Below are 14,166 nucleotides of genomic sequence, written 5' to 3'. Positions count from 1 at the left end.
ATTTAAACTGGCAAGGGGTCTGGGACAGACATTGCATAAACCAGTTTGACCCAAATCAGTTAAGTCTGATACTACGTTCAACCTGGTTTCTCTCAAACCAGCTTATATGCACTGAACATCTGTTCTGTTACAGGTTTAAACCAGTTTCTGATCACTTAAACCGGTTTATGTGTAATGTCTGTCCCTAGCCCTAGAGACAAGCTGTCAGATGAAACACGGACAGGGAAGGACTGGAAAAGGGAAAGCAGAGGGAAGATATGGTAGAGGCCCATAAAATTACGGGGTGCGTCCACACATGCAGGCACATGCACTTGCAGCAGCTCAAATAGAAGCAGTGCAAATTTGAGATGGGGCTTTTTGCCTCAGCGCACGTGCCTAGACATGCACTTTGGTGTGGGGCAAATTGTGCCATTTGAGGCAAAATAACCCTGCCTGGATCCTCCCATATCAGCAGCAGGGAAGAGCTAGAGCCCCAGGCCAACACCTGTGTTGTCCCCAGCAGTATGAAAAGCTGCCCTGGCAAGTAACTCAGAGCTACTTGCTCTCAGGAGCTCCTGAAAACAATTGGTACCTGGGGACCCTAACCCTTGTGCCAGCTGCATTGCTGAAGCAGCCCTGAGAGTTCCCTGCACCCTTTACTCACTGCAGCAGTCTGGCAGTGGAGGCTACTGCCTGGCTGTGACCTGATGCATACCTGCCAGACCCAGATGGGACTGCACAGCCAGTAGAGGCATCTGCCTCTCTGGGCCAGCTGCCAATGGACTGTGGCTGCAGGGTTGGCCTTTGTGCGGCGCTATCACCATGTATGCCTCTGCCTGGCCATCTGGGCAGCTATTGCCTGGAAGATGTTTCCAGGGTGGTGGCCTGCTTTGAACTGTCAAAGCATCCAATTTGACAGGAGGTCAGCCACGGCTGGGGTCCAAGGTGCCAACTCTGAGCAGGCAGGGTCCTGCCACTGGCCTCCTTAGCAGGAATTCTGGTGTTCCCTACTGGAAAACTGAAAAATCCCATATAAAAAAAAATTCCAAAGTCATTGTGTTCCTCCACAATTAAAACAAAAGACTACTACACAGGGAGAGACAGAGAGACAACGATCAGTTGGGTAAAGTTTTATTGATATATCTACAGTGTTAAAGCAGTTTGGAAGCCTACCACTGTCTCTATCATCATAAAAAAGTGAATTCTAAATACCTATAGGTTTTGCTGCCCCTAACAGGGTCTACAGCCCTCATGGCCCCCTCAGGGGCTACCTCCCCTGCAGGGCCCACATGCCCCACGCCCACTTGCTCCCCCAGCTCCCCAGGTTGCTGCCCCACCTGGCCCTTCCCCCACCAGCTCCTGCAGCCCCCACAATGGCTGCCCCACCTCCCCCTGCTCTCCCAGACCCCCCACAATGGCTGCCTCACCCAGCCCCACCTCTCCTCTCCCCCAGCCCCTAATGGCTGCCCCCTCCCCCACTGCAGCCTCTGTCATTTTTTTTTCTTAAAGCCTCTATTCACCCCAGGAGCAGGGGCTAGGGGGGGCTCTGGGACCTCCTGGCAGTGTCCTCCGCCACAGCACAGGGCAGCAGGGCCCAGGCTGGGGCCACTGGGGCTGTCACCTGGCCCTGCTGTGCAGGAGAGGGGGCACCAGTGACCTCCTGACAGCAGCTGAAACTGCCAGTGAATTTTGGGGGGGTTGGGGTTCCCCCCCATTACCAGGATGCATGGGCAGGCAGTGTGCTTCAGCACCTGGGCAAGAGCCAACCATAGAGACGTTCTGGCAGCCAGAGCATCTCTGTGGAGGACCCAGCCTCTGGTTGCCTCAGGGCATGGCCCGGGACCATGCCCTACCCCACATTCTTTTTATCTGCAGGGTTTTTTTTTTACCCGTGGATACCCAGGGATCTAATTTTGCCCCCATGCTGTAAGTTTGCAGTGTGGGGAACATTTTCTTGTTCCTGCACATGCTTCTTGCACTCAAAAGGAGTTTGAGATGCTCCAAGAGGCATGTGCGGGCTCGTCTGGATGGGCGCACAAAAGGACAAGACAAAGTGAACAGGGAACTGTTATTCACTAAGTCCCAGAGCACTACAATGAGAGGCACCTACTGAAGTTAAAAGAAGACACATTTTAAAAACTAACAAGAGAAAGTACTTTGTTATACAATGCATAGTTAACTTGTGGAATTCATTCATCACAGGAGATGGTAGATACGGATAGCATAGCCAAGTTCAGAAAGAGACTAGACAAATGATAGCTATATTAATAGCTGTTTAGGAAAATGGTTGGAAATGTTTTCTTTGGTATCTCTAGAGCAATAATAATGGACCCCAGGGATGGTAATGAATCTAGATATAGCTGATTCAATATTCATCCATTAAAGCATCCACCCCTTTAAAGCTGCCACTGTTGAAAATATGGGCCAGAGGTACAAGAAATACTGGATTAGTTACTTCTATAGAAGGTGGAATATTTCTGATGCTAGTATTATTTCAACATTGTCCCTTGTTCACCATCTGAAAAATGACAGGTATCACACTAATGGGAGCTTTTTTCTAATTTTTTAGAAGGAAAAAAAAGGGGCAGTTATTGGAGGAAAATCAAGTCTGGCAACTGAGACTTTTGCATACATGAAGCTTTGGTATCTGGCCATGAATTGTAAAGCATCTAGACCCCTTATTCAGTTAATGGAGAGACTTAGGAACCCCCCAAAGGAAGATCCAGAGTGCACAGTGATGGAGCAGAAAGTCACTTAGAGGTGGCCCGTAGGAAAGACTGAGCAGAACCCCAACTTTACTTTGGACCTTAAATAGCTGATTCAAGATCAGGAATGAAGTTCTCATTGATAAAGACTGCAGGTGAAAACAAACTGAGAAAGGTTGCACATGCTGGTGGTAAAGACTAAAATTCAGAAGGATTTTGATGAATTAGAAAACTGATAATAGATAATAAACTAAAAAAAACCCTGATTATGGATTTTAAAAATAAAATAATATCCAAGACAGACAAATGAAAAGTGCTACATCTAGTGAATTAAAAACAAATATGAAGTTATTGAGGGAAAACTGTCTAGGAAATACCACTGCCAAGGATGTGGGGGTTGTGGAGGATCACAAATTTGATATGAGCCAGCAATATGATACTGTCGAGGAATGAAAAAAGCAAATGTTTGTGTGCATTAAAAGAATTATTATATATAAAACATGGGAAATAATGTTGCCACTCTACAGGGAACTGGTCTGCCTCCAGACGCTATATCATGTCCATTTCTGGACACCAGATTTCAAAAAGGTTTTAGAGAAACTGGATTGAGAGGCCCAGAACAAAAAGGATAAAGGGCTTGGAATGCATGTTGCATGAGGAAAAGTTGTGAGAACTACGTAAGTGTAGTCTGAAGAAATGACGATTAAGGGATGGACAGCAGTTTTACAATATCTAAGCTGATTCTGCTTTTCTAAGGATTGGTGCTTACAAGAAGAAATGATAGCAGTCTGGTTTTGAATAAAAGTATAATGGTTAGAGCACTTGGCCAGAAGGTAGGACAACTGAGTTTTATGACCTTGTCAGGTTAAAAGGATTTAAATTTATTTATCCTACTTCCTGAGAGAGTAACCTAACAAGGCTAAAGGATAAGCTGGGTGAGAGTGCCTTCTACCCATCCTGTTCCAGGCAGTGAATCATGCATATTTTGGGGCCACATGAAGAGCAAATTATTAAGTTTGTAGGCTAGAGATCAGGGCACTGAGTTGGAACTTTAGTTATGGTTCCTGATACCAGACGTTTTTCTGTTTTTAGTCAAGGATTGCCAATGTAAAATGTATAAAGAGCCAAGCAATATATGTTATTCAATACTTTGTAGCAGTAAGACAAATCCTAAATAAAAAAGCAACAAGTATTTCCCTTCAACTCTGGTGTATTTAATGAATTTCAACAATTACAAAAAAAAAAAGATTTGGGAGGACCTTCAAAATCCATGAGAGGACATAATTTTACCTAGATCAGGAAACTCGTCTTTTAGTTACATTTAAATAAAACACTGCCTACATTTAGCTTTCCATTAAACATCTCCTTTCCGGTTCTCTACAACGTCAGTGTATTTCATCCCTTTCCTGTACTTTAATCTACTTTTCTTGTTTTTTATTGAACATATGGAACAGCTACTTCATTGGTGTAAATGACAATTACTCATTTGAAGTGTACTTGTTTTGGTTTGCTTTGTTTTGCTGTCCATCTACAAAAATGTAAGTAGCTTTGCTGACATTTAAAGGTGAGCATTGCAGGTAACACCCAGAAGATATCCAGGCAGGGGAGAAATAAATATGGCAATGAATGTAGCAGGGATGGACAAGCAGGACAGTTTGGAAACTGAGACCAGTAAAGGGGATTTAGGGCTCAGGAACTGAAGGGACTGCAAAGGAAACTGAATAGATGCTTAATCCTTTGGAAGTGGGCAGAGAAAGGCTAGGTAACTTTTATCCCAGTAAATGACTTTACTGAAGTGGGGCTGTCTGATACTTGGAATTTTAAGTTGTGCTTGTTCTCCCCAACAAGAGATGAAGTCCCTTTCGCAGGAGCAGAACTGGATGTTAGTTTCTTGAGTAACAGCTACAGAGAGCCAGAGAGGGTAAAGAACGTAAGGGCTAGTGTCTTAGAGTGAGAAGGAACCACAACTCAAACCTCTGCTCTGGAAGCCATGCCTGACTGGTACTAGGGTGGGAGGGCACCCTCAGAGACCAGACAAGGTTGTGGTGATCCCAAGCAAGCATCTCCCTCATCCATGCATCTAGATACATTTGGAAACCTGCTTGTAGATATTCGAGACAATTCAAAAATTGAAACCTAAGGCACCCAACTATAACTATCACTTTACTTATTAAAATGTTTATTAAGCACATACAGAAGCTGTAAGCAAGTATATCGGCTAATAAAGGTAATAAATTACTAAAAATTGAAATTTAAAATTAAGTTAAAGTGTTTAACATTAGTTTCAGAAGGAAATATATTCAACCTTATGTTAACAAGTATACTGGGACTTCTTTAAAAATGCATTATCTGTCAAATAAATCAATTGTTTTCATAGGAGAATTCTGGCAGTTCCTAATTAAGGTTATACAGGTTTCCCTCAATTTACGTGGTACATGCATTCCCGGAGACTGCACATAAGTCGAGTTTGCATAAAGCAAACCCAGTTTACAATAGAACAGATAGAGATATGAGAGAGGGAGGGAGGGAGGGAGGGAGAGAAGGAGTAAAGCTGGGACTAGGGAAGGGGCAAGAGGAGGGGTGCAGAGCAACCCATCAGCAGCTCCTGGGGCTGCAGCAGGCAGCAAGGCAGCAGGATTTGTGAATGCATGCGGGGTGCATGGCAGCAGGGTGCAGCTCTTGCTCCTACATGCCCCATGGGAGAGCTGCAGGCTGGGGGCTGCGCCAGGCTCTTCCCGGGGGCGGTACAGGCCGCTGGATCTTTGTGCAGGACAACAGCAGACTGCCACTGTGAGTTGGGGCCGGCAGCAACACCAGGCTCTCCCCAGCACTTGGTGGGCAGGTTGTGGGGGGGAACTATGGTGAATTTTGGGGTGGCAGCAGCCCCCTCCCAGCGCCATTGCCTCATTCGTGCAAGCAAGGCTGGGGCTGGAGGCAGCATTGGGCTCTTCCCAGCACTCCAGGTAGGCAGTGGCACTGGGAGGGGGGCTGCTGTCACCCCAAAATTCACCGTAGCCCCCCCCCACCCAGCCCACCAGGTAGGCAGCTTGTTGTTATGCCATGCGCAGATCCAGGGGCACACGCTACCCAGAAAAAACCCAGCACAACCCCACAGCCCTCCTGGGGGGCACATAGCAGCAAGAGCCACACACCCCCATCCCACGCCCCAACCCCCCCCCACGACCCTCACCTACTCACAGTTCCTGCCGCCTTGCTTCCTGCTGAAGCCCGAGGCCTCCACATCTCCTCACTCACCCCAATCCCTGCAGAAGCCGCCAATGCCAGCTGCTTGTAGCCACTGGGCTGCAACATGCCCTGAAACTCCCAGGGCTGTTCTTCTCCCCAGTCAACCCAGCTGCTGCAACAGACTAGAAGTAGCCGACACCACCTGCCTGCACCACAGCACGGCACAGCCCAGCAACTCAGGTCTGTGGGAAGAAGCAGAGCCTTGACTGCATAAAACAGTGAATTTACCTCAAATAAGGAATTTTGGTTAGAAAGAGGGTGCTCACATAAGAACAAATTCACATATATGGAACCCACATAAAATCGAGGGAAACCTGTAGTTCAAATGCCTCATGTGCATGTTCTCTTTTTTGGGCTGGATTCCCTGTCTATAATAAGCTTGCCAGTGCACCACAGTGTTTAGAGATCAGATTTTGGTATAAAATGGACTCTGCAACTAGTCCTGGCCCACAGAGGAGAATGAAGGCATGAGGCATTGTACCTTCCATAAGGTACTGTGACAACTTATGAAGATACAGTTCAATGTCAATGTGAAACAAACATATTTCTTTGGTCAAAAAGGTAAGAAAAATATTTCTTATCTTTTTAGATAAAAGTAAAAAAAAAAAAAAAGGCAAGGAAAGCACATGTTGAAATAATGGAATTTTCCAAAGGATGTAAACTGATTTTGTCAGCATTTCTTAGATGCAGTTTGATATTCTTGAACAGAGATGTAGATATTATGGAAGTTATAATAATTTACCTCATAAACCTAAAAAAGTCTTGAACCAAAAAAGATATTCCTAATTTAGTTCAATTTTCAAAAACGTCATTTCAAAAACAGGAGTTATTTTAAAGTGTTGAAATGAAATGTTTCAGCACTTATATAAACACTTGTTTTGTAAATATTAAAATGAAGATTGTTTTTCATTTTTCCCCCGTGGAAACTATCTATCAATCCCTCTGAAACTCTTATTTGGTGAAGTTACTATTAATAAATAGAAAGTACTAGATATGATTACCAGGGATCCTGGCTTTCTCTGATTAAAAAAAAAAATAATCCCCAATCTTCTGATTAAAAAAGTAACCTAAAAATCCACATTTTCCTGTGATTTTAAATGAAACACTACTATATGTAGGTCTGCATATTAGTGATGTTTCATTTTAATTACATGAAAATGTGGACTTGGGGTTACTTTTTTTAAAATCGAAAAACTGGGGGGGATTGTTTTTTGTTTTTTTTCTTTACTATTGGAGAAAAACAGATTCCGTAATGATTCCACCATTTTGTGGAGAAGTAGTATATCTCAAGGATTTGCAGGGCAGTTTGCTTTTGCAGGAGAAGTTGTTTTAATATACTAAATAGGTATTTTCCTAGAGGAACTTCTTTATTTTATACTGTATATGGCATCCTTACAAAAAGCACCAAGAATTTGTTCCATTTAGAAACATGAGGTCAAAGAACAACTTTGCTAGATGCTTGCAAAAGCTTCCCTCAAAAAGACGTTACATAACAAAACTAACAATTTGTTTCTTCAAAGACTGATGGTTGCATGTAAGAGAAGTAGCAGGTAAAACTATGTGTAACAGCACCATCTGGTGGCTCCTGGCATTAAAAAAAACCAAAAAAACTAAAAAACCCTAAAAAACCTTCACATTTCTAGAATGTATTTTAATTTATTTAATTTGCATTCACCTTAAATGAATGTAATGCTCACAAACTATCAGCATGAATGGAATATAATGCATTAATTATTTTAAACCAATTGGCAAATTATGGGCAGTATTCATTAACTTTATTACCACAGTACAATTTCAATCTATTCAAAAACTTCTTTTAAGGGTGATACCTATATCTCTAGAGTCAATTACTATTTTTAATGATAGTGAGCTTTAAGTTTGTGTTTTATGCATTACGAGAAGTGGAATATCTAGAACTGCGCAACTTTAGTAATTTGGGTTAAGTATGTCCATGTTAGGTGTCTGCCTCAGGCTGATTTTTTGAAAATCTCAGTCAACTTGTTTAGCCATTTCTAAGAGTGAGATTACAAAAAATATATGACGTTAAAAATTCTGGCCACCTTTTCTGTGAACCATTTTAATGACATTTGCAGAAAGACTGATATCTCCTGGAGGGAAAGGTGAAAAGGCTGTCTCAGAGGGGTGCTTTCTGCCAACTGTGCAAATCTACCACATTTTGTCTAGGTTATAACCTTTTTTTTTAATTAACAGTTCAACCATGCTCAGTAGAGGCATCTGCTTTTAGCAGATAATTTCTACAAATATTCTTTTCTCACTGAGCATGATCATTTTTCTCTCTCAGCACCTAGTGCTGAGCAGAAAGTATATGTAATATCTTCACAGAGTAACCTTAATTGAGCACTCAATTGCACATGCATTATAATTGCAATGTATTATAATTCAGTCTTTAGTTAATGATCACATACCTAAACTAAAACTGAATCAGGGGTATATTATGAAGGAGACAGTTGTGTATATGACCCTTGCAGAAGTTGAAAACTGTGTGTTGAATGATCAAGGAACAAAAGTGGCACTTAAGATTTCCATAATTTAAGGATTCCCTAGAGAATTGGATTCTATACCTGCCACAGAGTTTTTATAAGATGATATACATATCATTGAAACTAAACTTTCTCAAGTGCTCTTTGGTTGCAGGACCTTGGTTTGCAAGTTAGAAAAGCGCTCATGGATGCAACTGAAGCTAATGTGCTGCAGCCATAAAAAGTGCTAGCTGTATATTGCTCTGTACTCTAAAAACATATGTTCTAGGCAACTCCGTTTTTGTCACTGAAAATTATGAATGAGAGTCTTTGTGATTCAGCTTTCTATCTGAAAAATACAATAGTATTGAGAATAATTTCATATTGCATTTGAAGCACTCAGATATTCAGTAATAAATGCCACAGAAAAGTCCATGGGTAAGTTAATAAATTTGTTCTATGATAAGTCTTGAATACTGAAAAGTAAATGAGGCATGGTGCTACACACTAAACAATACAGAGAACCTAAAATATTCACTCCTCCCCTTTAAATAAGTATGTAAATCTTTTTCACTGAATAAGACTGGCTCCTGTAGAATGCTACCATGTAGTTTAAAACTGTATCATTATGCAAATATGCATAGGGGTGAATTAAAGTTGTGTAGGCCATCGTAATTCTGGACCTTACTAATTTTTAAAACCTTAACAATGTTTTTTAATAAACTACATGGAAAAAATCTATTACAGATCATACTTGATTTGTCTGCTATGGTTATTTCTAAGTGACCTACGTAATCTTTCAAGCAGAATAAATAAATTGCATTTAATTTACTGAATGCCAGGGATCCTGGTTTTCTCTGATTTAAAAAAAAATCCCCAATATGAGTTGAAAAAACTAAACCAAAATCCACATTTTTCTGCTCACATACTTAACATTAAACACGTGCATAATGTTTGCAGGATTAGCCACATGGAAAATTCTTTAGAGATGAACAATAGAACTATATGTGCTTTTTAAAATAATTTGTTCAAAATTGCATAGCGTGCATCGTGAAAGGGACTAGACAGTATTTCACAGAACAGTACAATTAAAATAAGGAGTTCAAGTAACTAAGATAAATAGGTAAGTTTTTAGTACAGATGTAAAGATTAAGCCTTTGTCAAGAGTTGTGAATTACCAAGAAGAGATGTGTTGTTAAAGACCATGAGCATAAAATTTTATGTCAATAAAATGGGAAACTCTTCTCGTTCCTGGACTGTGAGTGCACTTCAGAACGCAAAGGAAGAAATAAGGTTCATATCAGCCATAAGTGATATAATACATTTAGTCTACGCATGAAGATGCTACTGATATGCCCACTTATGGCTTTAATTATACACATAAGGAACTAACTCTAATTTCAGACTGCCTTTATGTTAAGAATGCATTAACTTTAAAGAATTGTATATTCTTTCAAGACACCAGATATGGAAATATGTATTTAAAATTTTAGGAAAAAAATCCTTTTCATAAAAAAATGTTCTTATAAATAAAAAGGTCATTTTCATGAAGAAAAAGCAAATATTTCCTTAGTTTCCATAAATGATTTGTTACTATATACATGCTTTTATATTTCTTATAACATAGCTATACTACCATTCTGAAATATAAAGTTTTAAAATGACTTATCATTTTCTGCTTAAATACTTTAAAAAAAACAAAAACCCATGAGTTAACATAATTATAGGTATGAAATATGCCACCTTAAAAAAATTAGTTTTGTAGTAAGTGAGTTTGCAGGGTCAGTGTAAATATATACACACACACTTTATGCATATGTTTAAACAAAACTTAGTCCAATCTTTCTGTTCCCAGATAGAAATTGACCAGAAATTCTGACAGAACACATATGGGAGAGCCAAAGACACTCAAATAAAGTGTGGAAAACCTGAATTAAACGTCCCTGTCCAACCCAAGCGGAACAGTAATTTGAAGCTGGTTCATCCACATCCTAAGTGAGAGTCCCAACCATGGGTACATTCTGGAATAGGAAGGTCTCTTACCTAAACAAAAGTTCTAAAGGTTGTCAATGTATTCTGACATCACACAAAATGAAATGACAAACCCTTGGAACCATTTAACAGCTGGAAATTTGAAGTATAGAGCAGTCTTGAGTTGCACGTCAAAAATGTGTGAACAAGGGAGCAAAACCTTGAACAAACTTAGATTAACAAATTGTACTGGTGTGTACTTGAAGGATGTGCATTTATGTCACAAATCTGAACACAACCTGTTATTCAAAAGTGAAGTATAGATCATATATGCAATAGACACAGTGAAGTTAATACTAATTATAGAAAATTTTGCTTCTGTAGAAAAGAGGACTCTAACTGGTCAAAACAGATTAGAGTAGGTTCAAATTGGGTGTTAATCATTTTTAATGACTGTAGAATTATTTGTAGTACACTGTGCAGAATGGTATCAGAAAGATAAACTGATGACATCTAACCGTAACAAATAAATTCTCAGTACTTTCTAATGTCTCCCTATGGCATTCAAAACTGAAAGAATTAGACAGATATTATCCTGGTAGGGAAAAAAAAATCCTGGATTATAAAATTACTGTAAACAATACAAATTTCCCCCCACCCCACAAGAGGGAAAAGTGTATTTAACTCATTAACCATTTTATCTACTCAGTATATATATTCTATAATACAGAAGTTGAACAAAACAATGGCAGCAATGGTGACTACTGAAGTGTCAATAAATCAAAAGTATAGAGCCCACACAGTCTGCAAACTCAAGAACACACATTATTCATCAATAACACATTATCACAAAATGCATATATAAGTGAGAAAAATCCATTTTATCATACCTATCCTTATGAAGAAATTAAGTCGTTCCATTAACATCCAGTAAGCTAGGAAATATTTTTTCCTTTCCCAGTCTACAGAATATCTGAGGACCCCTAAGTCAATGATGTTCCCAATATGAAGTGTGTGCAAAGAAAATATATAAGAACCAGGTACATTTTTTTAACCTGATGAGTGCAGTTCAAGTATTTATTATGAAGAGTGAGTAGTTTTCCTTGTTAACAATTTGTATCTTTAATACTATACTAAACATCCGACTGGTTATGAATGACTATCTCCAGTATAGGTTAAAACTTTAGCATCACTGACCTCCCATTTTAACAATGTATTCTGACTTGAGCCTTGAATGTACTGCAGTTGTTTAAACAAAGTAGTTACTGTGAAATTAACTATAATAATTGATTTTTTATGAAAAGCCTGGCTTTAGAAAATATGTTGAATTGTGTTTCTCCACATACTCTAACATGCTTTCTGCCAAACTAAGATCTAATGTTAACTAATGCAGTCTGATATTATTTACAGAGTTGTCTTGGTATATAATAAAATATTTAACTTAGTAACTTTAACTTTATTTGCAATGCAGTGAACACGAATCATCTATGGGATGCATGAAATGTTAAGATTTTCCTTTCTTTTTATAAATAAAATTGCACATTTAGTTTATAAAGAAAAAGTACAGGAGAAAAGAAATGCAATTAAAATGGTTTTATGTAATAGGGAAAGGAAGGCAAGTCGAGCCAGACTAATGTGGAGTTGAAGGTCCTCTGGGACCTACTCTTTAGTCTCAGTTGCATCAAAATCCCTGGAAACCTTTGAATCTATGCTAATTACACTTCAGACTTTGAAGAAATTAGTTATTATTTTATATTTGCTTGCATTTCTCCTCCGGAGACCAAGTGAACCAACCACCTGACAGAAAAACTTTCCTATAAGAAAAGCAAGTGTCTAAAAGCAACTTTCAAGTTCTGGTAAGTATGTGGTTAACCGTAAACTTTCCCAGATACCACTGACCCTCCTCAGGATGGCCAGCCCCAGATTTTTAAGGGACACACTTAACTTTCTATTCAGTGGGGTGTCCCACAACTTGCTTACCCAGGTGATATACTTGAAGAGAGAGAATACCAAGCCAACTATTCTTTAGCAAGCAGGTAACTAAGGAAGGAAACAAGGAATCACACCCTCAGGCCGCTGATTACTTTTTAATCAAACTTTTATCTGCACGTTTCAGGCACTGACCCATCTCTTCCAGCCCTGCCTCATAACATGCTGGTGACTTTACCTCGAAGGTTCCTCATCATGTTCTGCTGTGGGTAGAATAATGGGGGGGCGGGGAAATGGAAAAAGAGAGAGTAGATGCCAACAAGTCTGTCGCCTGTGGCATCCACAGGGCTGGCCTCACTGCATGGCACCTGCAGCGGGAGCCAAGCTCTCCAGATGATCACCCCTGAGAAACTTTTTTATTGGCTTCATCATCAAACTCACCAGACCCAGAGTGAGACAGTTGGAGGTGGCTGGGAGGCAACCAGGGCACCTCCTGGGACATGTCACCACTGTCCTCCCGCCATATCCCACCCCACCCCACGCTGGTCCCTAGGGGGATGACTGTACCTGTGTCCACATCCTTCACCTGTTGCCTGGCTGCTGCCATCCAGGTAGCCCTCCTTCACCTCTGGCACCCCCAGGGCCACCTTCTCCTGCTCCGGGGTGATGACCATCCCACCGGGCACCACCACCACCTCCTCCTCCTCCAGGGCCTCCACGTAGAAGATGGTCCTGGGCGCCGGGTGCTGGGGCTGGCCCAGCCCATGCCCGCCGGGCTGCAGGCGGGTCAGGGTGCCATTCAGCGGGGTGCTGGGGCAGCAGGAGGACGACGAAGAGGAGGACGAGGACGAGGACGACGACGAGGAGGAAGGCTTCTTCCAGAAGGCGCCGCTGCCCCGCTCCTGGCCCTTCAGCAGGCGGCTCTGGCTGGGCCCCCAGTGCTCGAAGCCACCGTCCTGCTGCAGGCAGCCGCCCCCCGCCGGCCCGCCGGGCGCCGACGGGTGGCTGAACAGTTTCCAGCGGAGGCGCAAGATGTGCTTCACGTCAAAGTCTTTCCTCCCCGAGCCGGACATTCTGCTGCTGCTGCCGCGGCCCCGCAGGGCGACAGGCGGCGGGGGCTTGGCCCCGGCCCGGCCGGGTGGGCGCGGGTCTCGGCGGCGGCAGCGGGGAGAGGAGCAGGCGGGCGGGGAGGAGGCAGGCACACGCGCTGCGCGCACACACACAGAGACACGCACACACACAGAGACACGCGCACACACACAGGGAGGCTCAGCAGCCGCCTCAGGACCGGCGAGGCGCGGGGGCAGAGGCAAAACCGCGATCACCTCAGGGCCGCCTCCGCCTCGGGCCAGCGCAGCCCGAGTGCCGGCGAGGAGAGGCAGCGCTGTTTTATAGGCGCTGTGCACAGAAGGGAGGGGGAGCTGGGATCCCTGCCCCCCCACCCCCCGCCCGGGAGGCCTCAGCTCTTCCCACCGCCCCCTCCCCTCCCCGGTCCGTGACGCAGACCCGCCCCGGGCCCTGGGGGGCGCCTCGCTCGGCCTCCTGCAAGGGTGGGGGGGGCTGTCACTCAGGGTTCTTCGGCGTGTCGTGTCGTCACTGTTACTATCAGCAGCAGCATTGTCATTGTCATCATTACTATCATCATTATCGTTATTATTACTATGGCCGGTATTATTGTCATCAGTTTCCACGTCAACATTGATATTACTTACCATGTTAGCGTTACTATTCTCCTTACGAATAGTATTATCCATATGACTCATACTAGTGCCCTTATACGTGCCATCATCAATAGCACTACTAGTATTATTGCGTGTATGGTTAACATGATGATTGTCTTCGTTATTAATACGATA

The 14,166-nt window shown here is 42.4% G+C and overlaps 1 protein-coding gene across 1 annotated transcript in view; it reads right to left on the bottom strand.

The window, feature by feature from the left end:
* The window catches only part of KLHL1 (kelch like family member 1), a 474,742-nt gene extending 461,064 nt beyond the window's left edge, over positions 1-13,678 (bottom strand). Inside the window, exon 1 of the mRNA XM_019529810.1 lies at positions 12,878-13,678. Coding sequence (XP_019385355.1) covers positions 12,878-13,383 — 506 coding nt within the window. The 5' untranslated portion in view covers positions 13,384-13,678. The remainder of the gene's footprint in view (positions 1-12,877) is intronic.
* Positions 13,679-14,166: the final 488 nt, after the last annotated feature.

The sequence above is a fragment of the Crocodylus porosus genome, unplaced genomic scaffold (assembly GCF_001723895.1).
Source record: "Crocodylus porosus isolate Cpor-Errol unplaced genomic scaffold, CroPor_comp1, whole genome shotgun sequence".
Lineage (NCBI taxonomy): Eukaryota > Metazoa > Chordata > Crocodylia > Crocodylidae > Crocodylus > Crocodylus porosus.
This window is presented reverse-complemented; position numbering and strand designations above follow the sequence as displayed.